General features: G+C 37.6%; 7 protein-coding genes across 7 annotated transcripts; 4 read left to right on the top strand and 3 right to left on the bottom strand.

Moving 5' to 3' along the window:
• The first annotated feature begins 846 nt into the window (after positions 1–846).
• On the top strand, positions 847–2,808 carry LOC137718348 (eugenol synthase 2-like). Its single transcript, XM_068457877.1, has 5 exons — positions 847–1,092; positions 1,201–1,335; positions 1,561–1,798; positions 2,076–2,279; positions 2,491–2,808. The coding sequence occupies exons 1-5, from the start codon at positions 910–912 to the stop codon at positions 2,655–2,657; spliced, it is 927 nt and encodes a 308-aa protein (XP_068313978.1). The 5' UTR covers positions 847–909; the 3' UTR covers positions 2,658–2,808.
• A 2,161-nt stretch (positions 2,809–4,969) lies between these two features.
• On the top strand, positions 4,970–7,584 carry LOC137718583 (phenylcoumaran benzylic ether reductase Betv6-like). The gene is made up of 6 exons (XM_068458132.1): positions 4,970–5,104; positions 5,168–5,215; positions 5,291–5,425; positions 5,705–5,942; positions 6,208–6,411; positions 6,580–7,584. The coding sequence occupies exons 1-6, from the start codon at positions 4,970–4,972 to the stop codon at positions 6,744–6,746; spliced, it is 927 nt and encodes a 308-aa protein (XP_068314233.1). The 3' UTR covers positions 6,747–7,584.
• A 1,663-nt stretch (positions 7,585–9,247) lies between these two features.
• LOC137718059 (uncharacterized) lies at positions 9,248–9,686 on the bottom strand. The gene is made up of 2 exons (XM_068457571.1): positions 9,575–9,686; positions 9,248–9,483 (listed from the first exon to the last, which is right to left on the bottom strand). The coding sequence occupies exons 1-2, from the start codon at positions 9,684–9,686 to the stop codon at positions 9,248–9,250; spliced, it is 348 nt and encodes a 115-aa protein (XP_068313672.1).
• Positions 9,687–10,371: 685 nt separating this feature from the next.
• On the bottom strand, positions 10,372–11,759 carry LOC137718058 (protein RER1B-like). Its single transcript, XM_068457570.1, has 3 exons — positions 11,390–11,759; positions 10,576–10,772; positions 10,372–10,466 (listed from the first exon to the last, which is right to left on the bottom strand). The coding sequence occupies exons 1-3, from the start codon at positions 11,740–11,742 to the stop codon at positions 10,372–10,374; spliced, it is 645 nt and encodes a 214-aa protein (XP_068313671.1). The 5' UTR covers positions 11,743–11,759.
• Positions 11,760–13,040: 1,281 nt separating this feature from the next.
• LOC137717559 (gamma carbonic anhydrase 1, mitochondrial) lies at positions 13,041–16,545 on the top strand. Its single transcript, XM_068456959.1, has 5 exons — positions 13,041–13,265; positions 14,022–14,165; positions 14,782–14,907; positions 15,010–15,161; positions 16,018–16,545. Exons 1-5 carry the CDS (start codon positions 13,151–13,153, stop codon positions 16,297–16,299), a joined length of 819 nt encoding a protein of 272 aa, XP_068313060.1. The 5' UTR covers positions 13,041–13,150; the 3' UTR covers positions 16,300–16,545.
• Positions 16,546–18,571: 2,026 nt separating this feature from the next.
• LOC137717467 (uncharacterized) lies at positions 18,572–21,354 on the top strand. Its single transcript, XM_068456853.1, has 8 exons — positions 18,572–18,919; positions 19,099–19,362; positions 19,463–19,540; positions 19,692–19,730; positions 19,875–19,982; positions 20,358–20,455; positions 20,604–20,724; positions 20,807–21,354. Exons 1-8 carry the CDS (start codon positions 18,764–18,766, stop codon positions 21,053–21,055), a joined length of 1,113 nt encoding a protein of 370 aa, XP_068312954.1. The 5' UTR covers positions 18,572–18,763; the 3' UTR covers positions 21,056–21,354.
• Positions 21,355–21,664: 310 nt separating this feature from the next.
• LOC137717468 (proteasome subunit alpha type-1-A-like) lies at positions 21,665–24,141 on the bottom strand. Its single transcript, XM_068456854.1, has 2 exons — positions 23,571–24,141; positions 21,665–22,410 (listed from the first exon to the last, which is right to left on the bottom strand). The coding sequence occupies exons 1-2, from the start codon at positions 23,919–23,921 to the stop codon at positions 21,919–21,921; spliced, it is 843 nt and encodes a 280-aa protein (XP_068312955.1). The 5' UTR covers positions 23,922–24,141; the 3' UTR covers positions 21,665–21,918.
• Between the last annotated feature and the right edge of the window lie 1,419 nt (positions 24,142–25,560).

Below are 25,560 nucleotides of genomic sequence, written 5' to 3'. Positions count from 1 at the left end.
ATTTTTTAGAGTTTCCTTAACATTTCTCTTGTGCCTTTTCTAAATTGGTGTGATTTATTTGTTCCATAACTTACCATCTTCAAATATTAAAATAGCTTTCCTAAAATGAAACTAGATCACAAGCCTATTTCCTTTTTCTTTTTCACTTTTGCTTGAAAATTTTAAAAAGACAATAAAGGGTCGTTTGGTAGTACGGTCTAGTAGTGTTTCTTTTTACTTGTAAGTGAGAAAACTTAGGTCGATTTTCAACAAAAGTGAACTTAAACCACATTATTGTTAGTCCACTGTCAGACTAATTCACTTGAACCACATTATTACTATTCCACTATGAAAGGCGTTAGTATAAATTATATCATTTGTCAATAAAATAGCAGTAAAGGAGATAAATGAGAAAACACAAAAGACGGTAAAAACAATGACGAGAGATAGAGAACAAATATATAAACAAAAAATGCACAAAATAAAAAAACAAAAATAAAATACTATCATACGAGGTCTTTGATTTTTTTAAAATTATGAACATTACGGTGATCCCGACGATGTTCATTTGGGTTCTAGAACGACAATGACGTATGGATCACTTCAAGGGTCTTTGATTCTGGAACAGCAAAAGTGTAAAATTCCGGCACTGCCATTCTCTAACCCCTTTTTTGAACAGCTTGACAAGGGTAATACTAACTTTTCACGTAGTATATACGTAAGATCAATAAAATATTCACAGAAAGTCAAATAAATGATGATTAAAAATTTTAAAAACAGGTGAACAATCAATTCCACTATTTCAATTTGTCACCTTATAATTTCGTTCATAAAATGCGCTCCAGCTACTTAACTTCACAACTGTGAAAATACACACAAAAGAAAAAACTAGGGAAAAAAAGAAGAATTTGATAATTCTTAGAAATTTCAATGGCTGAGAAGAGCAAGATTTTGATAATCGGAAGCACAGGCTACATCGGAAAGTTTGTCGTTGAAGCGAGCGCGAAGCTCGGGCATCCGACCTTTGCTCTGGTTAGAGAGACCACAGTCAACGACCCTGCTAAGGCTAATCTCATTGAGAAGTTCAAGAACTTGGGTGTCACTTTGCTCTATGTAAGCATTTAATCTTTCTTAGTGTTTAATTGCATATTACTCTCTCTTTGTGTTTAATTAAATTAATTATGTTATGTTACTTGGTTAATTACGGTGATTAATATGCAGGGAGATCTTTATAACCATGAGAGTTTGGTGAAGGCGATCAAACAGGTGGACGTTGTGATATCGACGGTGGGTTTCCTGCAAACTGCAGACCAAACCAAGATCATTGCAGCCATCAAAGAAGCTGGCAATATCAAGGTTAGTGTCTCTAATTAACCAAGAAATCTTCGATTAGGTTGTCTGATCATGAGACATGTTTGACATCTCCAAGGGAGATGCTCTTAGATATTGACATGGTGTCAATAAGCTTGTTAGTGAAAATTACATGAAAATTAATTTAAGATTTTAGAATTATCAGACAGCCCGACACAAGTTTTGCTCAATTATAGGGATTAATAGTAACTTAGCCTATATTTTATGCAGAGATTTTTCCCGTCGGAGTTTGGAAACGATGTGGACCGAGTGAAAGCAGTTGAGCCAGCCAAGTCTTCGTTTGACGCCAAGGTCCAAATCCGGCGTGTTATTGAGGCTGAGGGCATCCCCCACACTTATGTCTCCAGCAACTGCTTTGATGGCTACTTTCTGCCGTCATTGGCACAGCCAGGTGCCACTTCTCCACCCAGAGACAAAGTCACCATCTTAGGGGATGGAAATCCAAAAGGTACCTCTCACGTTAATTTCAGAAAAAATACACTTATGTTCATAAACGATATTAGTAATTAACCAAGTTGTTTCAGAAAAGGCACCTGAAAGTTCTTCTTGAAAAAGTCCCTGTTAGGTGCCTCTCTATGCAATAGTAAAAAAGGTTTTACGATCCATAAGCTTTTTAAGTGTTTTATATTAAATAGTGCTACAAATGCTTTTAGTTGTCTACAACCGTTTTGAGCCATTTTAGAAGCAGTCTCAAACATGCTATGTATCTCTTGTTAATCTTGCAGCTGTCTTTAACAAGGAAGATGACATAGGAACCTATACAATCAGGGCCGTTGATGATCCAAGAACATTGAACAAGGTCCTCTTCCTGAAGCCTCCCCAGAACATCTACTCATTCAATGAGCTTGTTGCTCTGTGGGAGAAGAAGATTGGCAAAGTCCTTGAAAAAGTCTATGTCCCAGAGGACAAACTTCTCAAGGATATTGAAGGTCAGTAATTAATCATGCATTTTTTATACAAACGATAGAGAACAGGAAGGAGTTCAAACTCGGGATCTCAAGTGCATGAGCGAATGCTCTTAATCAACCGTGCTATAAGCCTCTCATGCAGTAATTAATCATGCATTGGTTCAACTTAACTGCGTTTAACTTAACTTTAATCAAGATTTGGTTAATTAACGTATGTTGTTTAATTTTGCAGCGGCCCCAATTCCAATCAATGTGATATTAGCAATCAACCACTCAGTGTTTGTGAACGGAGATCAGACCAAGTTCGAAATCGAGCCGTCATTTGGAGTCGAGGCTTATGAGCTCTACCCTGACGTGAAGTACACAACTGTGGACGAGTACCTCGATCAATTTGTTTGAAGAAATTAAGATCACAGGACTTTCGCTAAGATGTTTGCTAAATATCTCGGAAAAAATAAGTTTAAATGCTGTTAATGTTGTTTGAGCGAATAAGTGTTTGTGATGAGAACAAAATTCAGAGTCTTAATGTAATTTCTATGTTTTTCCTGCACATTTGTGGCTGGTTATGATTTACACTGGGAGATTCTACCGTACAACCATCATGAACTCATGACTTGCTAAATCTTCTAAGCATATAATCCGCGAATTACCCTTTTATGAGATCATTTATATTTTGGTCTCATCCGATCCTACACTAATCGTACTTAGTGTGAGAACTATTATAATCAAACTTCTTATACGGAGTATCTCTTCATATGTTTTTCTCCTCTTGTTCTTTATTCATAGTCGGAATTTAGCTTGCCGCAGTCGCCGCCGGTGGAGGTGGAAGTCATAGTCGAGTGTTGCAATTGGGGGATGACTTTAAAGATAAAGAGATTATTGCAGTTAGGGCAACGATTGTAATTGCAGAGTCTTTATCCAATTTTTTGGGGTGTGTTTTGCTTTTGTTGGTCTAGGGATTTGATTTTGTTGAGTTTTTTGGGTTTTGGAAGAGGTAGATGGGACATGGAAGATGACTGGTTTTAGCATTTATGGGATCAAACGAGCATGAGCTTGACATTCTGTGAAACTTAAGTAAATAAACACATATAATGTGTTACTAGGACTATAACAATGAGTACTCAAAAGACCAAAAACTTATTGAGTGTCAAAAATACACAGTTTAGAGGAGATGGAGAGGAAGTTGGCTGGGCTATCAGTGGTAGTCGGATTGTGGTGATGGTCTGTGACGTGACAACAAAGATGAGCAGGGTTGGTGGTGGTTTGTGATCTATTTGCAAGAGAGTGATCGAGAGAAGCAGAGAGATGAGAGAGAAAGAGGAAGGGGAACAAAGAGAGAGAAAGAGACATTAATGACGAGTCATTTATCACTCAATTTCACCCAGGCTCGGTTGAGCTGATCTACTGTGACCCGTCCTTATTAAATTTAAGCCGAATCCAACGGGTTTAAGAAAAGTTAAATTTAAGCTGAATCAAAAATAAACCTTCAGGGTTTCTCAGGCAAGAAAAACCACCATTGGCAGAAATTTGCAAGCCAATTGAAGCAGAGATTTGTGATAGAAAAGTGGAAACGGAAGGAAAAGTCGAGAAATTTCCAACCCCTCTATGGTTTTTTCATGAAAGAAATTCGCAGGAGTGGAGCAGTTTTCCGGGAAGAAAACCGCCGTGGATAATCGTCGAGAGAAAGATGCGAACGTTGGACATTCAATGTTCAAAACATCTTTGGAAATTTTAAAAGGAATTGTTATTAGGATTTCAAAAATCTTATTCTACACTCTAAACTTTCTATATTAAGAAAGAAAAATACACTTATGAGAAGTGTAAAATAAGATTTTTGGAATTCCAATAATATTTCCTATTTTAAATTGAACTAGATTTGGCTGCAGTAAATTCAGCAGCAGGTCCTACTTACATCCAATCCCGGTTGGACATGTGTCCAAGTTTGATTAAAAAAATCAAAACTTGAACACGTGTCCAGCTGAAATTAGATGTAAGTAGACCTGCTGCTGAATTCTTCAGCAGCCAAGTCTTTTCCTTTTAAATAGAGTCTAGGCTTCATGGGTTTAGGTTCCATTATTGAACTCGTTATCTGCTTCAAAGTGTCAAACTAGGCAAACATCCCCTGCCAAATAGCAGCCACATCTCTTTTGATTATGAAGGCTGAATAAGTTAATGGAGAGTTGATGAAAATTTTAATTTTGAGCTTAAATTTTAACAAACTTCACCACGTGAACTATCTTCCGGTTACCTTATTACTAAAGGTACCATTAATCCCACTAGTATTAATATAAGAAAAATTAAAATGGAATCTTGAACCAATACCTTTGTACCTGTTCCTATCCTATGGTAGGTAAGAAGATAAAGAATATTTTCATAACAAAAATATTACTCTTGCTGCATTTTTTATACTTTATTTAACCACCTTTTTAATAAAAATAAGATTCACATTTGTTGTGAGATCTAACCCTATCATTACACTTCACATGAAGTCCAATAATAAAGATAATAAAAAAAAATGAACAGTCAATCCCACATTTTAAATTTGTCACCATATTCTTTCCCACCTAGAAGCATGATATACTATTATATTATATAATTCGTCCATAAAATGTGCTCATACTACTTCTATTCACTTCACAATTCAAAAATATTCACACAAAAGAAAAAACTAGGAAGAAGAAGAAGAATTTGATAATTTCTTTAAAATTTCAATGGCTAAGAAGAGTAAGGTTTTGATCATCGGAGGTACTGGTTACATCGGAAAGTTTATCGTTCAAGCGAGCGCAAAGGCCGGCCATCCGACCTTCGCTTTGATTAGAGAGACCACGGGCAACGACCCTGGTAAGGTGACGAAGGCCGGCCATCCAACCTTTGCTCTGCTTAGAAGCACGGTCAACGATCCTTCTAAGGCTAACCTCATTGAGAAGTTTAAGAATTTGGGTGTCACTTTGCTCTACGTACACATATTAATCTCTATTTGTGTTTAATTTAATTAATTATGTACGTAGTTAAATACGGTGATTACTATGCAGGGAGATCTTTATGACCATGAGAGTTTGGTGAAGGCGATCAAACAGGTGGACGTTGTGATATCAACGGTGGGTTTCAAGCAATTTGCAGACCAAACCAAGATCATTGCAGCCATCAAAGAAGCTGGCAATGTCAAGGTTAGTGTCTTCAAGTAACCGGGCAAACTTTAGTTAGGCTGTCTGATCACGTGACATGTTTGACTATCTAATATTGACATGTTACCTACCATCTACATATCCTGTCTTGATTAATACTATCAATATTTAGATGAAAATTTACATGAAGATAAACAGAAGACTTGGAATTATTAGACAGGTCACAGACTCAATTTTCCTTTTTCCTTCTAATTTAGGGTTTTTAAAGTAAAGATTTGTTCAACTATGGGGATTAATAGTAACAGCCTATATCTTATGCAGAGATTTTTCCCGTCGGAGTTTGGAAACGATGTGGATCGAGTGCATGCGGTTGAGCCAGCCAAGTCTACGTTTGACGTCAAGGTCCAAATCCGGCGTGCTGTTGAGGCTGAGGGCATTCCCTACACTTATGTCAACAACAACTTCTATGCTGGCTACTTCCTGTCCTCATTGGCACAGCCAGGTTCCACATCTCCACCCAGAGACAAAGTCACCATCTTAGGGGATGGAAATCCAAAAGGTACCACTCGCGTTAATTCCAGTAGAAAGTGCTTCTGTTCATAAGCGAGATTAGTAATTAATTAAGTTGTTTTTGAAAAGGCACATGGGAGTTCTTTATGAAGAAAGTACTTGTTTGGTACCTTTTTATAAGGTTTTATGATCCATAAGAATTTTTAAGTGTTTTATATTAAATAGTGCCAGAAACGCTTTTAGTTGTCTGCAACCGCTTCAATTATTTCAGAAGCAGTCTCAAACGTGCTCTGTATCTTTTGTTAATGTTGCAGCTGTCTTTAACAAGGAAGATGACATTGCAACCTATACAATCAGGGCCGTTGATGATCCAAGAACATTGAACAAGATCCTCTACGTGAAACCTCCCCAGAACATCTACTCATTCAATGGGCTTGTTGCCCTGTGGGAGAAGAAGATTGGCAAAGTCCTTGAAAAAGTCTATGTCCCAGAGGACAAACTTCTCAAGGATATTGAAGGTCAGTAAGTAACCATGCATTTTTCAATACAAACAATAGTGGAAGGGAAGGAATTCAAACTTGGGATCTGGAGTGCATGAGCGAACGCTCTTAATCAACTGTGCTATAAGATTCCTGCAGTAATTAATCATGATCTGGTTAATTAACATTTGTTGTTTAATTTTGCAGAGGCCCCAACTCCAATCAATGTGATATTAGCAATCAACCACTCAGTGTTTGTGAAGGGAGATCAGACCAACTTCGAAATCGAGCCGTCGTTTGGAGTCGAAGCTTATGAGCTCTACCCTGATGTGAAGTACACAACTGTGGACGAGTACCTCGATCAATTTGTTTGAAGAAATTAAGATCACAGGGCTTCAGCTAAGATATTTGCATAACAACTCAGAAAAAATAATTTAAATGTTGTTAATGTTGTTTGAGCTGAAGAGTGTTTGTGATGGGAACAAAATTTACATGGTTTTAACGCAATTTCTATATCCTAGTCGATGGAGTGTTAGGTTTCTACACGTGTCTGGATTTGAGACTCCCCTTCCCTATATTATTATAATAGTTTCGAACTCTTTCACGTGCCGTTAATAATAATAATTTTTTTTAATGTAATTTCTCTGTTTTCCTGCACATTTGTGGTTTATTATGATTTTCATAGATGTCAAACACTTTGAGATTTCCTAGTATGTAGATTTATAACTAAAAATAGTGAGATTTTTGGGGTGGACTGGGAGATTCTACCATACAACCGGATGATATTTTGAGATATAGGAATATACTAGAAATAGTACCCGTGCGTTGCTGCGAGATTAGAAACTGTATGAAAAATTATGATTCAAAGGGATAAAAGATTGTTAGAGAAAGTTAATGTTATTTGGATCGAAGGATGTTCAAGCCTTTTAAAAGAATTTTTACATGAAAACGAAAAATTGGGTGAATCAAGCTCTTGGAACTCTGCAAACCACTTTCTGAATAGCATGACCTGGAGCGATTGTGTAAGAAAAGTTGGTAAAAGATAGTGTAAGAGTATTATATACAAAATTATATTATAGGAACCATTTTATAGAAGGTAGTCTTCTGATATATTCACTTGTAGTTTCAAAACCAATAAAAGAATGCAAAACAGAGTATATATACACAGAAACTAAAAAAACTGAAATATGTGAAGATACTAAAAACTGAAAAAGGTTTGAATTCCTATGTTTCAAAATGAAGGAAAATCTAACTGGCTTCGTTGGTTGTTACAACCAAAAGATTTTAGTATTATTAAACAATACTTATTGACGAAGATGAAAAAGAAGGAAAAAAAATAAAAAATAAAAAAAAAACCTGTTACGTAAATTGGTTTGTGAAACATAGACAGATTTCTATCTTTAATGTGGTTGGAGGATTTAAAAGACCAGGTTGAACGACCAAAAAAAAAATATATATATATATATATATATATATATATATATATGTAGGGGTAGACAGGCAATGAGTTCATCTGTATCTCATCTTTATATAAACTGATGCTGAATCATCTTTTTATAATATTAGACACAAAAACAACAAAAAAATGTAGAACATGAAGCAAAGCTAAATGTTGCGATTCATGTTTAGATACTTCACCTTGGCGAAGGTCCCTTCTACAAAAGTCACAAAAAAAAAATGAAAAAAAATAATATTAGACAAAAAAGTTGGTGAGAATAAAAAAAGAACCAATTGGAGAGATGAATAACCATTCTAACCAATCCGGTACTTTTAAATCCAAGAAAAAAAAAAACTTGAGAGAAGTTTGAAAAATAAAAAAATAAAAATAAAAAGAGAGAACATTATTTCAATCATTTTCTAGTCTTCCAATTGAGAAAATATTATTAAAAATCGCAACTTTCTTAGAAAACTACAACTATTTTACAAATTTCGTCACCCAGCACAACCAAGACGCCATAATTTTTTTTATTTAAAAAATTCCCACATATTCAACTTTCACACTATAGAAAACACAATTTTCACAGTACTAAAAAAAAATTCTTACAGAAAAGGCTCAAATGAAAAAATCGAAATTTTTTAACCTGAGCGTGCTTTTGGGTTATGGAGAACTTCGGGAAACACTTCCAAGTGTTTCTCATGTTGTTAATAAAAATATAAACTTGTTCATAATAAAAGCACTTCTTGCAAAATCGAACCCAATACCTTTCACTTACAAGTGTTTCTGAATCTAAGTCTCACACTCGGATAATCATATTAATGTGGTTCAAATTCATCTTTGGCGAAAATCGAACCCAATACTTCTCACTTACAAGTGAAAATGAATATCACTATATCGTAATAATAAATGACACCTGTTACCAATTTTAAATTGAACAAAAGTCGGTTGTGTTCACATTTATATTACTACACTATCGATCCTTACATTACAAGCCAGTTTAAATTTGGTCCTCAGCAAATTATGAGTTGAACTTTGTCTTGCTTGCTTAGGAGACAACCCGTACCACAATGTCTCTTTTAACTTTATATAATGACAAGAAAACATCCATCATTCAACGTCTTCGCTCACATATGATGTTCCCTCAGCTTATGCTTTTCCTTACTTTTCGGTACAACTAATATCAGGAAAAACGACCAACTAGCTCTTAATATAGCGTTTCATTCCCCCTCGACGTTTAGAAAACAAAACAAACATACATTTTATAGGAAAACCAGTGCAGTTCTCTTCCTTGTATTGACATGTCACACTTACATTTTTCTTCCGAAGATGATCAGAGAGGCTCATACCGAAAAGTGCGAGCTTTGTCTCCGAAGTAGCTTTTATGCATGAAGAACAACCTAACCTAAAATCCTATAAGAATCTGACTCCGACTCCGCCTTAATTTAACTTGAACTTAGTATTGTTGATCACAAATCTCAATGACTCTATAAAAACCTTTACAAGACTGGCTTCTCCATGCTTCAAACCTGGTTTTAGTTCCGAAACTGGAGCTTGCGCCAGTGATGGTGATGCTGTAGGGGCTTCCGTAGTTGGCAGAACTCGTGGTCGACGTTGTGATTCATATCCTACGATTCCAATCAGTCTTCTACCCTTGGTTCCTTCAATTTCCTCACCTGCCAAACACAAAGCAAAATAGATTACAACAATTTCAAAGTACGAGAGATCCAAGGGTACAATAAAATGTTCATAACTCAGTCTTCTTACCATTTGAATCCAAGTACGGTTTGGAAGTCTCTGAAAGAAAAACGAGTGTGGGGGTGATGACAGTAAGAGCAGCCCAGAAGAAGAATATCACAACATAGGTTCTCCCACTCATTTGTTGCCCGTCGGGGGTGGAGCAGAGAGAAAACCCGGTTTAATTGGAGAGACAGAATATTATGTTTCAATTCGAGGGGTTTAAGAGAAGGAATGGAATGCAGAAAGAGAAAGAAGAAAGAAGAGAGAGGATAGAGTAGAGGAGACCACGAACACTATTAGCTGGCCATTGCCTAATTAATTATGTGATTAAAATAAAACACTAAGCTTAATTTACAAGAATTGTTTGCTTATGGGTTTCGATAATACAAAAGTCAAGCAATAAAATAAAAACTGCAGTGTGTGATTTCGTTGTTCAGTTGGTGGAGGGTTGTTATGCATATTAGGTGCATGATTTGGACATCTATCTGGCATCTCACAAACCCTAAGACTCTCCCCAAGTCCACCTGGTAATCATAACCCCGCAGCCCCGCTTGCTTAACACCACGATTTAATTAATGCACAACAATAATATACTCAAAACATGGCATTCAGTAATTCAGCAGCAAGTAAAGCGGAAGAAGAACGAAAGTACAGGTAAATATCAAACAGGTTAATGACAAGTGAGAATTATCAATTTATGCAAGTTTTCACTCCTCATTAAGTCCTAATAGTAAGCAAATTATCCTAATAGTGAGAAAAATTCAAACATATCTATGAATTTTGCGAGTATTAACAAGTAAAGTTTTCAGAAAAAATAAAAACATTCAAACACTGCACTTCTTTCGTTCACTTTTCCTAAACGCTGATTCGACCAAAGCTTCAGTCTGAGTTCGCGGCATCAGGTCTCTTCCCTGTATACCTCTGTAATAATCAAAGGGAACGAGTAAAAATGTTGAACTTAAGGAAACTCTCAACAATACAATTGATCCTGCTTTAGGGTAAAAAAAGGTAAATGGTGGCTGAACAACATTGTAGCGCTCTCACCTGCTTTCCGATGCTGAACGGTACATATTTGTACTTAATCATGTGCATTATCTGGCGCTTCATTGTAAGAGTAAAAAGAACGACCCAATAAAAGAGGAGAATGGGCCAGAAAACGGGGACATCAAACACGGTGAAGAAGGTCATCAGAAAGGCGACACAGAAAGCCTTTGTAATGGAATACCTGAAACCACATAAGCAAGAGAATAAATTACTGAGTCTCAGTTAGCAGTCATAAAACTGAACACATACAAGCACACATTAATTGCAATAACGTATATGTTACAGTAAACAATGCGTTTGTGCAATAACCACTTTCAAATCGAGAAAGAACAATCTCGACTGCTGAAGTCATTGACACAATCCCAACTTCCATTCAGCACTATCGTGAGCTGCTTCATGAAGGACCCCGTTATCCTCCATCTCTTTTACACTCTGTTCTCGATGAGGTGCCATCAGCGGAACCATGTTGAGGCTAAAAGATCCTGTTGACTTATCAAGCTTCTTATTAAGTTCACACTTCTACCATCCATACAAGTGCACACATTTTAAAAGCATACATAAAAGTAGCCAAGACATTTTAAATTAGCCACAACACCTACTTTCAATCACACCAAAAAAACCCGGGATCAGAAAGGCGGGTTTTTTTTGGTGTGATCGAAAGTAGCATTCATATAAGTGCTACTCAAACATTTTAAACTAGCCACAACACCTACTTTAGATCACACCCAAAACCCCATAGAAAATACATATACAATGCAACTATCTCTCACAATTTCACTAAGGAAGTTCCTCAATTACCAGAACTTGAACTCGGGAAGGCGGCGAATGAACGGCTTAAACTCATCCGAACCTCGGGTTGGCAGCGAAGCCCCGTCCAACGCTTCGAGCTCCGGATCAACCTTTGGTGACAGAAACCCAATCAACAGATTCAAGATATAAATTCCCAGGCCGTATGACACAATGTAGAACCCTTGAACATGGTAAACTCGGAGCACATAAACCGCCACCACGGCAAGAGTCCCCAGCCATCTGTGAACCGGATTCGGGGTCGACCGGTCCAAGTAGTACTGAAATGCCCTTGAAAATTCGTCCCTCCACTTCGCCAACGGCGCCACCGCCGAGCCAGCATCGCCGCCCCCAACTCCTTCCATGACAAATTAGCCTCCGATTTTCCTGAGCATCAAAAGCAATGACCCAACTCAAAATACTAGATTCTGTTTGGTTCCCGAGAAAATAAATCATCTCTAGAGCGTCACCAATTCGGATTTATCAATTCACATTTCATGGGTTCATCAAAACCCCAATAATCTCTCAAACCCAAATCGGAATCAAACATTTTTCAAACGAAAAACGAGATTAAAAATGGAAAATTTTGAAAATTCTCCATAAAAACCAATAATTTAGTTCAAGAAAAATAGAGAGATAGGAAAAAGTCTTTACCTTTCAAAGTGTGTGTTTGGATCAGACGAGAGAATCAAATTGTTAAATCCAAATTTCTAAGCAGATGAATTTTGTAAGCTTATTCACTACTTGAGGTCGGTGAAAATCAAAAGGGTGAAGAACATAACATAGCACGCTAGCCCTCAATTGCATGCGCGCGGTTAAAGGCATCGAAACGCACAGCTTCGTGTTTGACAAATTAACCGCGTCCTTTAAATGGCCGTTGGGCTTGGCGGTTAATTAAAGGCCCTTGCTCAGTTTTTTGGGAGAAGATCTCCTTTTCTCTAAAGATATATTTGAAGGCTAGTTTGAACAGTACATTTAAAATGACTAAAAGTTATTTAGTACTGCTGTCTAGTGGTATTTCTTTTCATTTGTAAATGAGAGATCTTAGGTTCGATTCTCGCCAAATGTGAGTTTGAACCACATTATTGATAATCCATAGTGAGGCTAAGCCCACCCTCTTCTATTTAGTGTAGATAATATCGTTTGTTCAAAAAATAAAAAGACTGAAAACTCTTTTTCAAGTGCATTATTTTCAAAAACATTTTTACCAAGCACGCTTTCAATCATTTTAACAGCACTTCCAAACTAACCCTAATTGATGCTATTCATCCACACAATGGTCATTTGGGCATTATCACAACAATTTATTTTTTGAGGGGTTAGGAAGACTCACTGTAGCCACCATCGTGAATTACCAGCGTAAAGAATCGAACTCAGAATATGCCATGTGAAGTACAGGCTTGAAATTCATTCCCAACTACTGAATCACCTCGTGATGGTAGCGATAGATATTAGGTTGAACTCAGTTGAAAAATCACTATAATTTAAACTACAAAAACCAAAATGATTAAACTACACTAACCAAGATGAAGGACGAAAACCATACTTTGGCTCTAATTAAATTGAAACCGGGGATGCTTTGGTAATTTAACAAAAGAAGGTTAAAATCCCTTTAATACCCTCCCTAGGCTTTGGGATATTCTACCCTAACCCTTCCAATTTGGGCCAATACCTTCGTTTCTCCGGCCTGCTTCAAATCACACAACAGAGAGTCAGAGAGAGTGGCAGTGAGCGGAGGAGCTGGTGGTAGCTGGCGGAGCAAGTGAGAACAAGATGGGGACTTTAGGACGAGCAATATACACCGTCGGATTCTGGATTCGGGAGACGGGCCAGGCCATTGATCGCCTCGGCAGCAGCCTCCAGGGCAGCTACTACTTCAAAGAGCAGCGTAAGCCTAAGCCCTTTCTCTCGAACCCTAGATCCCATCTTTTAGCTCAATCTCTTAATTTCGGATTTGATTTATTTTTTATGATTTTGGTAATTTACGGGATGTTTGGTTCGCATTTCGTATTGATTTCGACATCGAAGCTGTAGAATTAGCATAAAGTTTAGGGCTTTGCTTTTCATTTGATAGGCAATTGCAGAATTAGATAGTCATGTATGTAGGAATGTGTGTGTTCTCACTAGCAGATTATTATCAACCCAACATTAATTTGAAAATTTTGTTAAATGGGGGTTCTTGGAATCGTTAAATATTGGGCTGTGATATCCAGACCCCTTTTCACTTCTCACACCCTTCCATTTTTTGGCCATCAGATAGGATGAATTGAAGAATATCAAAGGACAGAAATTTTAACAAAGTGTGTGTGAGAAGTAAAAAAGGTCCCTAAATATTTTATCATTTATGTGAAATGAAATTTTGTGGAGTAGTTTTGAGTAATGGAAACGATTGGGCCTGTCATTCCGGTGGTAAAGTGGTGGCCTTTCTGCGTGTGTGTAGCCAGTCAAACCGTAAAGCTCAAAGTTTTATGGTCGAGGAGGGGAGGAAATGAAGAAAACGAAAATGGAAATTTTTTTATAACCAGCATTGTAGTTTGGTTCACCTATTTTTGAAAAGCTAATACATTGCCAGCATAGTGCATTCTTAGTTTGTTTACATGGGTGATTCAGGGTTTTCGGGTTGTGATTATGTTCTTTTCTGTAGTGTCTCGACATAGAACTCTGATGAACGTATTTGATAAAGCTCCTGTGGTTGACAAAGATGTGTTTGTGGCGCCAAGTGCCTCTGTCATTGGCGATGTTCAAGTGGGAAGAGGGTCTTCCATTTGGTATGGTTGTGTTTTGAGAGGTAAGAACTTCTTTTCAGACAGAGTCATATACAAATTTCATTTAATACAATGTATACATGAGTTCTAAGTAGCATGGGAATTTTGGAAGAAAGACCACTCTTTTTATGCTGTTTTTTTCCTTTTTGTTGGTCCATGAGCTGACGATTTGTGCTTGATGTTATCCATATCTAGAACCTCTTTAACCTTTATTCTGTGTTAGATTTCAAGTACATATATTTCTCATAACATCTGTGCATATATGTTACTGATGCACTTTGCAGAAATCGTGGATTTGTTACACCTAAACATCTGTGCATGTACAGTTAAGTTTAGAGTTGAAACTAGGAGTAATATTCAGATTATATGTACATTTTATTGGGAGAATATGCACTGTTGCTGTTCTGATTTGTCTTTTTCATAGTTTAAACTTTATACAGTTGTGTCCCGTTTCTCATTGTATACGGAGGTTAGCAATGGTAAGAGTAGTACTGGGTACTAACAGTTGATTAGTTATCTGTGGAGAATTCTGGTTTGTTGTCAATTTAGCTGGATATGAGATGTAATTGTTTTTTAGGGCTATTTTATAGTGGATTTTGGTAATAATTTGTAAAAAAATAATAATGTATTTTTGCATAGGTGATGTGAACAACATCGTTGTTGGATCTGGAACCAACATACAGGACAACTCCCTTGTTCATGTGGCGAAGTCTAATTTAAGCGGGAAGGTGTTACCAACTATTATTGGAGACAATGTTACTGTAGGTGAGTAATTATGCTGTCAAAGATATGTTTGATTCGAATTTGCCTGATGGTAGTTCTGAATAAATTTTTATAATTTGTGTAACAAAAATTTACATTGAGCAGGTCACAGTGCCGTTATACATGGCTGTACTGTTGAGGATGAGGCCTTTGTTGGTATGGGAGCCACTCTTCTTGATGGTGTCGTTGTTGAGAAACATGCCATGGTAGCTGCTGGATCCCTGGTGAGACAGAATACAAGGATCCCTAGTGGAGAGGTATGTGTAAAAACCCTACCTGCTGACCCTCTTTATCCATTTATACGCAAAGGATATTGGGAGTCTTAACACACGTAGAAAAAATAGCTTAGAATTTGAATCTGTTGTTGTTACCACTATCCAGCCAGATTCCAAATTGCTGATCCTAAAACATGTTCTTACTTTGGATCCAACAAAATAAATAAAAAATCAGTTATCTAAAATTTTATTATATTTCTTCTGTTCGTGCTCGTTCTGGCAGTCAGAGAAGATTGTATTAATCTGAAATTCTTTGAATTATGATTGTGCCGAGATAGACTAAAAGCAGAGTTATCAAAAAAGCCTTTCTAATATTCTAACATCTAGGTAAGAGTTATTTAAAAAATACACAACAAAGTTTACCAATAATACCTAGTTCAAGTAGATCGATATAAAGTGACACGGGAATGGCTGGAGCAGAGTGCTTGTTATTTCTTTTATTTTATTTTTCTTTACTTTTTATGTGTGTGTGTGTGGTGGCAGCGGTGGAGTTTCAAATTTTCCACCCTCTGTTTAAAGAAGTTGGGTTATTCGAGCAGTAAACGTCTGTTGTTTGATTTCCCTTTTAGAAATAAATGTGTAGGGACATAAACTATTTTGATAGGACTGGTGTCAAGCATCCTCTTACTATAAAACGTGGGTACTGCAATCCAAACAAAGAGAAAACTGTTATTAATGGCATTATCAGCTTGGAATTGTATGCTACGATTCCGGACTCAGCTTTATCCAGGCAGGCTAAGTGAAGCTTTTATTTATGCGGTCCAAGACCGTCAACTGTTATTGATAATTTTGTTTCACATGAATTTAGAGTAAGCAGTAAAATGCATTTGTATTACAGGTATGGGCAGGAAACCCAGCAAAATTCCTGAGGAAGCTCACAGATGAAGAAAAAGCCTTCATCTCCCAGTCAGCCACCAATTACACTAACCTTGCACAAGTCCATGCAGCTGAGAATGTGAAGTCGTTTGATGAGATTGAGTTTGAGAAGGCCCTCCGCAAGAAGTATGCACATAAGGATGAGGAGTACGACTCAATGCTGGGTGTTGTTCGTGAGATTCCCCCAGAACTTATTCTTCCCGATAATGTATTACCAGATAAAGCAGCAAAGGACCTAAAATAATTTTGTAAGTTGTTTTAGTTTTCTCCTCCTTTTTAACTCGAATCTTGAGAGATTTGGGGCACCAAGAAATATTTGTTGTTAAGCACAAATACATGGAAGGGTGTCATTTCCTTTCCCAATAATAGCCGGTTTTAGGGCAGAACTATGAATCTTTCTAGCCACCGGATCTACAGAAACTATATTTTCTGCTCCGGCGGTTTCTATGTTGATGATGTTCTTTTGTATCCAAGGTACCTAATTTCTTGATGACTTCTAGTTAATTTGTATGCTCATCTCTTCTTCCTCTCGATCAAATATTTGAAAGTACATTGTTGTCGTCGTAATGTATTTCCTGTATTTTCTGCTCTCTCACATTGCATTCAAATAGAAGACTGGAAACATTGTTTGCATCACAGTTTGTGGTCGATGGGGATGGGGATGGGGATGGTCGATGTTTTGCTGAAGTAATCGTCATTGTCAAGCATGAACCATGCCGGGAAAATTCTACAGTCCGGCTGTCGGAAATTGGGATCACAAGGAGCAACGTTTCGAAATGTTGCGCCAAGGCTCTCCCTCCCTTGCATTAAAGCATGCATATATTAAAATTAGGAAATAAAACAAAGCTTGGCCACAAAATACATGAAATCTTTTTTGCAGGAATGGGGCACAGGCAAAGATTTGAGCCATTGCTTTTGCATAAAGTTTGGCAACAAGATGACTACTGGAAAATAGTTGGCTAATGGGGAATCTTGGAAAGTTGCCACCCTAACGTTGTAAATGTTTATGATGATAGAACATTTTCTAAAAGAATAATTGGCTAATGGGAATCTTGGAAAGCTAAAATCTCCGTGATTTCAGTAGAATATGATGGAAGATGATTGGCATTCCCAACAATCATTCGAATGAATCAGCAGAAGATGATGGAAGATGATTTGGATTCCCACCAATAATTCAAATGAATCAAACCCTACGCGATAAATCTCTCCTCTACATGCCCTACTATAAATTTTCCTCCAATTATTCCTCTTAATTTTCCCCCTTTTGAGTATATGTAGAGATTAAATTCGTATCGGGATACATTATTGCTAGTCGTGAGGTTTAAGTTTGATTCTCATCAAACTCCTTCATCCCTTAATGTAAATGATATAGTTTGTTTAAAAAATAAAAAATAAAAAATCGCACTAGGATACATGGACTTAATTATTTTTCGTCCCTGAAGTAAAGCTTAATCTGCAATTTTCCCTGAAAGTGTTGTCTATTTTATCTTTCTTTTTTTTTTTTTGGAAATTAAATTAAAATAAACAAAGGCAATGGATGGATATAAAAGAAAGCTTGTTCCCTTAGTTGTTGGTGATGTGGTCTATCATATAATATAAACAAAACTAATGGAAATGGTTTAAAAACTTTTAAGTTTTAATCAAAATGATAAAAAACTGTTGTACGTGAATAGTACCAGGAGTGACTTTTTAAAGTAAAAATATCTTTAACGTTAAAAGTGAATAGTACTTGAGTGTTTCCTTAAGACTCCCTGGGGATGCTGCAGTTAGCACTAGACTTAAGAGACATTTTGAATTGCTTAGTTCATAAATCCAATTAGTTTTGAGAAGTGTTATTGGCACTCCAACAATCTCATTTTACACTTCTTACAAATGTATTTTTTTCTTCTAAATATAGAAAATTTAAAAATTTAAAAATATCAATAATAATTCCCTTAATTTTTTCTCACTTTTCTAAATTCTAACGGTTTGCTTCACGCCTTTTTAACGGTTTGCTCCACGCCTTCACCCATATAAAACCAATTAAAAGATTTTGCGAAAACTCAACGATCACATTTTTAAAAGAAGAAGATTAACTCACGGTTTTTTTTAATAATTTCTCAAAATTTATAGACAATAATTTGAAATTATTGTCCGTTGTATTGTAAGCTTCTTCCACGTAATGTAGAGCATTCCGAAGGTGCTCGGGCTCCACCACCCATGCAAAGAATTTATCGAAAACTCAATAATTTCATTTTCATTTGACAAGAAAAACCCTTTATTTTCACAAAAACTATAAATTAAATCAAGACATTTAATCGACTTTACAAATGCAGGACACCTTATACTTTAAATTTTCTATATTTAGAAACAAAATAGCATTACAATAAGTAAAAAAATAACTTCTTTTAAGTGTCAATAACATCTCCCGACAATATTTACGAATATAGTAACATAATGAAACATACAAGCACATGACATCAACTAAACAAAACAAGATAAGAGGAAAAAAAAACACTAAACAAGAACAAGAACAAGACGTGGCCCGTTCAGGCTTTTGGACTGGACCTGCAAACTTGCAACGGCGCCTCCTGATTGCTTTGCATTGTATATAAATACACGATTGCTTTGCAGTGTATATAAATACACGACAACAACACAAGCCGGAGTGTGCAGAGAAGGAGAGAGAGCAGAGTACCGATTCCCAAAGAGCCAGAAGGGCCAGGAAAATGGGTGCAGGAGCCTCACCCGCCACCCCCAACCCCGCCGCGCGAGAGGCTCCTCTGGTACTAGGACTACAGGCTTCCGCCCTCGTCGACCATGTTGCCCGCGTTGACTGGTCCCTGCTCGATCAACTCCCCGGCGAGCGCGGTGGCTCCATTCCTGTAATCCCCTTTGGACTTCATTGCTCCTTTTGCAATAATTTTTTTTTTTCCTGCTACTTGGGTTTGCAAATTTTGATGCTTTTTATGGATTTGTATAATTTTGAATTCTGGGTTTTGTTAATGTTGCTGAATTCAATCAGAAAGTTGGGGACTTTAGCTTTTGGGACGTATTTTTGTAGGTTGAAATTGAAGAGCTTGAGCATATATTGAGTGAGGTGAAAACCCATGTAATTTCATCCCCTTATGTTTTCTTGCCAATGAAAACCATCGCCGGTGGCAGTGTTGCCAATACAATCCGAGGGCTGAGTGCCGGTTTCGGAGTCTCCTGTGGGATAATTGGTGCATGTGGAGATGATGAGCAAGGCCAGTTATTTGTCAGTAACATGAGCTCTCATGCTGTGAACCTCTCTGGATTGAGGATGAAGAAGGGACCCACAGCTCAGGTTAGGATTTAGCTTCATTTTCTGTCTTTTTTCGGGGTTTTCGGATTGAGTTTGTATATGTTGAGTGCTGAAACTTTGATGGTAATTTGGTGTGGTGCAGTGTGTTTGCTTGGTCGATGCTTTGGGCAATCGGACAATGCGTCCCTGTCTCTCAAGTGCTGTGAAACTTCAGTCTCAGGTGCATGCCTCTGTTTATATGCCCATGTATGCATACATATCTGCGTGTCTCTGCATGTGTGTGTGTGTGTTGTGTGTGGTGTGTGCTTGGGCTGTCAGTATTTGGACAACTTCTTTGAATGAGCTTACAAAGAATTATTAGAATTATCCAGGCTGATGACTTGACGAGAGCGGACTTTAAGGGCTCTAAGGTTAGTCTCTTCTATACTCCAACAAAATGTAATGTCATAATGCGCTTTACGCAGAATCATTTGTGAAACTTAGACATAGTTGGTATGATTTAAATAGTTGAAAGGGTTTTGTATATGTAAATGCTGATATCTCTTTCCTTTCAGTGGTTGTTGTTGAGGTATGGTATCATCAATTTGGAGGTGATTCAAGCGGCTATATCGATTGCGAAACAAGAGGGTCTATTTGTGTCCTTAGACTTGGCCAGTTTTGAGGTACAATTATTTTTCTTCGGATTCTTTTGTTTGGAGGATGGGATTTGTCCAAATTTGTTGTCCAAGCAAGTTGAGATCCCACTCATGACTTATTTACTGGGAGAGAGCGTTATGACACAAGATAATGCCGTTTCCAGAATGAATGACAAAAATTTCGTTAGAGTATAGCAGTCCCCATACAATATTGAACCGAAAGGCTAACTAAAGAAAACTAATAAAGCTGCAAGTGCATTGGTTTAGAATCTTGAGTTTTGATTTGCAAGCAAAGTGAAAATACATAGTTCTGATTCTTAATCTTTGTTTTCTTATTTCGGCTTTTAATATCAAGTTTCAGGTCTCTATATATTATCTTATATAGTCTTTAACCTTACCCAGATGGTTCGCAACTTTAGATCACCTCTTCTGCAGCTGCTGGAGTCAGGGGACGTAGATCTCTGCTTTGCCAATGAGGATGAAGCAGCAGAGTTGCTAAGGTGACTTTCTTTTGGTTGGAATTGTAATATGTTAGAACTGTTAACCCCAATTTTGATGAAATAAAGCTGCCTCTCCTTTTCTACCATTTTGGTTGATTTTTCCTTCTTTTCTAGCGGACTGGTAATGTGGTGTTAAATTCTGTTGTAGAGGTTCCGAGGGTGAACAGAAGGCTGATCCCGAGGTTGCACTTGAGTTTCTGGCGGAACACTGCCGCTGGGCTGTGGTGACGTTAGGCTCCAACGGATGTATGGCAAAGCATGGAAAAGAGGTCGGAAGCTTAGTAAGATTTTAGCCCGGTGTTATGTTGATTATCGAGGGTATCTTCTGAAATTTTTGTCTTCCTGTGTCAGATTGTGAGAGTTCCAGCCATAGGGGAAGCCAATGCAGTAGATGCCACAGGAGCAGGAGACCTGTTTGCGAGTGGATTTTTATATGGATTGGTGAAGGGATTATCTCTGGAGGAATGCTGCAAAGTAGGATCGTGCAGTGGCGGATCTGTTATTCGATCTCTCGGGGGTGAGGTCACGCCCGATAACTGGCAATGGATGTACAAGCAGATGCTGACCAAAGGCCTCACTCTTCCTCAGATCCCCACATGATTTTTTATGTTCTACTGTGTTATCGGAACAACGATTGTTTCAAAATTCATGACTACTAGCCAACTATATATGTTTTCGAAAGCAACGGCATAACGATGGTTGCATTTTGAGGCTGACTTGACGAGTGAGTACAACCGAAGAACATCAGGGGAGGATACTGAACAGATCGAGGCTGTTTTGTAACTTTTCTTTCTGGTTTAAGTTGCAATGTTGGTTTACTGTGTTTACTGTTTTTGCAAGTTTTTACTTGTTATATGACACTAAATGTTGCGTTTTTATCACAAATAGTCCTTGTATTATTTCGAATTCCTCGATCCTGTTCATATCCATTTCTATTTGATCAATGTTATCCTCTCTTAAGCAAAATCTGAAGTTGAAACTGCAATGCTTGCCTGCAACCACATTTTTTCTAATAAAATTTCAAAGAGACGATGGTATTAACTATTAACGACTAAACTCCCTCTGAGGCGAAGCAAGAGCTAATAGAAAACCGAACTTTGCTCGAAAACCTTGTAGATGCACTTAAGTTGCAGCGCTCGCTAGATTGTGTGACAAACAACATGATAATCTACACTAAATTCATCAAAACAACGTTAAAAGATCACAAGCTCCGTAAACGGTTCCATAAGAACGGTGTTTTTGGACACCAGTTAGGTTCAATAACTGTGTCGTACGGTACCGAATGTAAAGTTGATCTAAGCAGAAGCCACCTTCAAAATGTTTGTAAGAGAGAAGAAAAAGATAAGGGCGAATGTTCAACGATAGATTGTTATCTTCCACAAATACCATCCATACTCTTAAAAAGACACATAATGCTAGAAAACCTCGTTGATAGGACGAAAAGGCAGCTGTAAGTATCATCCTCAAATATCCATCGGAGCTACATCTGGTTCGGGAGCAGCACCCTGGTCAGCGCCAGCACGAGCACCCTCTTCTGCAGCTGCAGCAGGCTCAGCACCGGCTTCAGGTTCAGCAGCAGGAGCCTCATCCTGCACGATCTCAAATTCATCGATCAACTTCTGGACGGTGTCTTGATCCAATATATGGAATGACTCCCCAACTCCTACCACAGCAATTGTGCATATGGAACTTCTCAGTTTTTCTCCCTGCAAGGTTTCCCTAGTTGCAATGAGGGCATCCTTGATCAGATCCTCCCTTGAAGAGCCTGTGAAGTTCTCAAACCTGCGTTCCAAGTATGTCTTTGCAGCTTGTGAGCGAGACCCTATTGCAAATGCCTGGTATTCAAAGTAGTTCCCACTTGGGCAGTTGTAATATAGGTGTGCTCCAGACTCATCCAACCCACCTACTAATAGTCCAACACCATACGGTCGCTTCCATGAGCGCTGGGTACAGACCTGTTATCCACAGGGTATATAACTAAGAAAACGAAACATAGGCTCTCCAAATAGATGTACAAATAGACACATGTAGTGGTAAACATGAAGGGAAGATAACTGATTAGAGAGACCAAAATAAATATTGAAGAGACATCAAGGAGTTTTTTTGCTCTTTTTGAGGCAGTTTTGCAAAGTTTTGCTTCTAATCAGAAGAATACGGGTGACAAACAGATTCAGCATCTACTAGTAACAAACGCCCATTCCTCAAGCTAAAACGGCTGATTTCAGAACCCAACAAAATTACAAATTTCTCAAGTCTAGAGTTCAACTTCAACTCACTTCAGAGAATAAGCAAAATACGCAACTAACATAATCTTACTGAATCCATTCACTTGTATCCTTGTGGATTAAAGCTTACAAAATTTGAGCAGATGTCTCCACAAAATTGTTAAATGAATGCATAAGAATATGCAAAGATAAACCTCTGTATACCAATCTGAAATAAAATTTAACTACAAGATTCAAAGATAAATAGTGTGTACATGTGAGTGTATGCACAAAGAGAGAGAAGGGGGGAGGAAAGTTCTTATCTCAGAATTCTGTCCGCACGCAAATAAAGTACATTTTTCATAAGTTGTATCATACATAATTCTTAACACCAGTAATCTACAAACAGTAGCTAGTAGCTCATCAACAACAAACCAACTACTCCGGAGGTACGGGATCCCGAAAAAAAGTTATCCTTTCTACATGGAGCCGATTTTTTTTTATCGAAATGCATAATGTACATGTCTATAACTACTTTACAAGAAAAGGTATAAGATCTTCATGGTCACAAGAATTCCTACAAAGCCAGTTAGACAAATGTCTACAACTACAACACAATCCAAACACAAATAGCCTATCAATTCTGCCCCGAAAATTTACTTTACCATATGCTACTCAGGTGAAACGGATTAACAAGATATGATCTTTTAACTTGGGTTGTTTGATACCTAATGAGACCGTCAATTTCCCAGAAACCCCCCGGAGATTAAGAATTTTAACTACCCACCCCCGGGAAGAACCCTAATCCCCAATTCCCCATCCAACAATCACAAGTCACAAAACCCATCCACTAAAAACCAAAAATTTACATAAATGAGCTGCATAAACAGATTCAAAATTAGGGCTTTTACCTGAGCCTTATCGGCGAGCTGAACGACGAGTCGTCCTACGGGGAGCTGCGACTCGTACGTGTAGTTGTAATTTATGGCCTCCGACCGCATGTACCGGGAGAGCACCCGGCCGTCGGCTGTGAGCCCGGCAATGGCGACGCCGATATGGTCGTCGACCTTGAAGATCTTCTTCTGGTGAGAAGAAAGCTCGGAGTTGGCCTTGTTGACGCACGCCAAAACCACGTGGGTTTTGGATCGGAGCCCAATGGCGGCGGACCCTTGCTTGACTGCCTCCATGGCGTACTCCACCTGGAAGAGCCGCCCGGCGGGGCTCCATGTCGTCACGTCGGTGTCGTATTGGTTCCTGAACATCTTTACGGCGTCGTTTCTTGTTTCTACCTCTAAGCAGAAATCACAGTGCCTCTCTTTCGCTGAACTTCTGGGTTTCTTGTTTCTCTCTCTTAAGCAGAAATCACAGTGCCTTTCTCTCTCAGTGAACTTCTGGGGAATTTTATAGAGGGTTTCTTTTTGTTCAAGGCAAGTGAGACTCCGACTCTCTATTTCTGCAAGAGAGGGTTTTTTGTGCCGAATTCGGATCCTCACCGGATCCTTTTGTGAGGATTCCGGATCTATTTATTGTATCCGTTTATCGTGCATCGTATAGTTATAAATTATTTTAAATGTTTTTATTTAAAATTAAACACAAACAGTATTTGATAAAAATAATCACATAATTTACAATAAACGGATATAATTTACAAATTTTCAAGATTCTCACCCAAAGAATCCGAAAGGGCACAAAAAAATCTGGGGAGGAACCTGTTGGTTTTGTTTTGTGCCTACATTTTTTTCTCTTTGCTCGTAATTGGTAAATTAAAAAAAGAAAATAAAGGGTTTAGGTCTGAGCCCAGATGGCTTATTGGGCCTCAGGCCCAAAAGTAGGTCTATGGATTGTGGGTTGACTATAATTCTTAAGCAAAAAGTCTAGCCCATGGAGTTGGACTTTGAACCCAAAATGTACAGGAGAAAAAAATTTACTACAAGGGGGAGATTTTTCCATCATACATTCATCAGACGGATAATGCTAATGAAATCAAAATTTTCAATTAAATTTACAAACAAAATGAAGGAACATCAATTAGAAATAAGCACGTTAATCAACACTTAAATAATAATCTAATTATCAACAACCACATTATTTGGGGTTACAAAATTTGGTTTAAATATTTGATTTCCCTAGAATTACCCCATTGTGGCAGATACAAGGGCATCCCCTGCATTTGAATCCACTAGTAATTGGAGAACTGTGGGACTAGAATGCAGGAGAGTCACCCATATAGTCCTGGTCTCTTAAGGTCCTTATTTAAGGACCTATAAGGACAAAATGCATATTAGTCACAAAATTATATTAGTTTAGATCTAAGTGTTTAAAATATTTGACAACTTAATAAAGCAAAGCAATAAAAATGAGTTTTTTTTTATTAGTTCATGAATTTTAAGCCGATTTTGCTTTATTAAGTGGCCAAATATTTTAAGTTTTTCTTAATCTAAACTAATATAATTTTTTGGCTAATATGCATGGAATCCTCATAGGTCCCCAAAATGAGAACCTTATGAGAGCAGGATTCTCAACCATAACGTGTCTCTTGGGTAGATGGATGACGCGTCACAAGAGGTGAGTTAGATTTCTTAAATATATAGTTTCATTTTGGGATGCTAAAATAGTCCTTCGCCTCTTCATAATACATGTTCTAACTCTACAACATTAGGTGTTTCATATCATTTTTTTCTATTAAAGGAGAATAACTTACATTCACGCAAATGTATATCAGAATATTATCACAATGCGTGTATTATTATCTCGTGACATGGATTTTAAGAAATTCCATCAACAAATAAAAGCCTGTTCAACGGTGTTGGCAAAGCACTAAGCTAAAGAAAAAGCGAAAAAGAGAAGGAGCCTCATGATCATCACATTGTTATATATTTTTTATGCATCAATTATTCATGT

Source organism: Pyrus communis, chromosome 15, assembly GCF_963583255.1.
Source record: "Pyrus communis chromosome 15, drPyrComm1.1, whole genome shotgun sequence".
Taxonomy (NCBI): Eukaryota; Viridiplantae; Streptophyta; class Magnoliopsida; order Rosales; family Rosaceae; genus Pyrus; species Pyrus communis.
This window is presented reverse-complemented; position numbering and strand designations above follow the sequence as displayed.

Coding starts and splice junctions, on each gene's coding strand:
- LOC137718059 (XM_068457571.1), bottom strand. CDS start 9,686: ATGAGTGGGAGAACCTATGTTGTGATATTCTTCTTCTGGGCTGCTCTT. Junction 9,484..9,574: donor ACCGTACTTGGATTCAAATG/GTAAGAAGACTG, acceptor TGTGTTTGGCAG/GTGAGGAAATTGAAGGAACC.
- LOC137718348 (XM_068457877.1), top strand. CDS start 910: ATGGCTGAGAAGAGCAAGATTTTGATAATCGGAAGCACAGGCTACATC. Junction 1,093..1,200: donor TGGGTGTCACTTTGCTCTAT/GTAAGCATTTAA, acceptor ATTAATATGCAG/GGAGATCTTTATAACCATGA. Junction 2,280..2,490: donor ACTTCTCAAGGATATTGAAG/GTCAGTAATTAA, acceptor TTAATTTTGCAG/CGGCCCCAATTCCAATCAAT.
- LOC137717559 (XM_068456959.1), top strand. CDS start 13,151: ATGGGGACTTTAGGACGAGCAATATACACCGTCGGATTCTGGATTCGG. Junction 14,166..14,781: donor GTATGGTTGTGTTTTGAGAG/GTAAGAACTTCT, acceptor ATTTTTGCATAG/GTGATGTGAACAACATCGTT. Junction 14,908..15,009: donor TGGAGACAATGTTACTGTAG/GTGAGTAATTAT, acceptor TACATTGAGCAG/GTCACAGTGCCGTTATACAT.
- LOC137717468 (XM_068456854.1), bottom strand. CDS start 23,921: ATGTTCAGGAACCAATACGACACCGACGTGACGACATGGAGCCCCGCC. Junction 22,411..23,570: donor AGCTCGCCGATAAGGCTCAG/GTAAAAGCCCTA, acceptor TGTGGATAACAG/GTCTGTACCCAGCGCTCATG.
- LOC137718058 (XM_068457570.1), bottom strand. CDS start 11,742: ATGGAAGGAGTTGGGGGCGGCGATGCTGGCTCGGCGGTGGCGCCGTTG. Junction 10,773..11,389: donor CTTCCCGAGTTCAAGTTCTG/GTAATTGAGGAA, acceptor ATGTGGTTTCAG/GTATTCCATTACAAAGGCTT. Junction 10,467..10,575: donor GCAGGTGAGAGCGCTACAAT/GTTGTTCAGCCA, acceptor ATTATTACAGAG/GTATACAGGGAAGAGACCTG.
- LOC137717467 (XM_068456853.1), top strand. CDS start 18,764: ATGGGTGCAGGAGCCTCACCCGCCACCCCCAACCCCGCCGCGCGAGAG. Junction 18,920..19,098: donor AGCGCGGTGGCTCCATTCCT/GTAATCCCCTTT, acceptor GTATTTTTGTAG/GTTGAAATTGAAGAGCTTGA. Junction 19,541..19,691: donor CTGTGAAACTTCAGTCTCAG/GTGCATGCCTCT, acceptor AGAATTATCCAG/GCTGATGACTTGACGAGAGC.
- LOC137718583 (XM_068458132.1), top strand. CDS start 4,970: ATGGCTAAGAAGAGTAAGGTTTTGATCATCGGAGGTACTGGTTACATC. Junction 5,105..5,167: donor CGGGCAACGACCCTGGTAAG/GTGACGAAGGCC, acceptor GATCCTTCTAAG/GCTAACCTCATTGAGAAGTT. Junction 6,412..6,579: donor ACTTCTCAAGGATATTGAAG/GTCAGTAAGTAA, acceptor TTAATTTTGCAG/AGGCCCCAACTCCAATCAAT.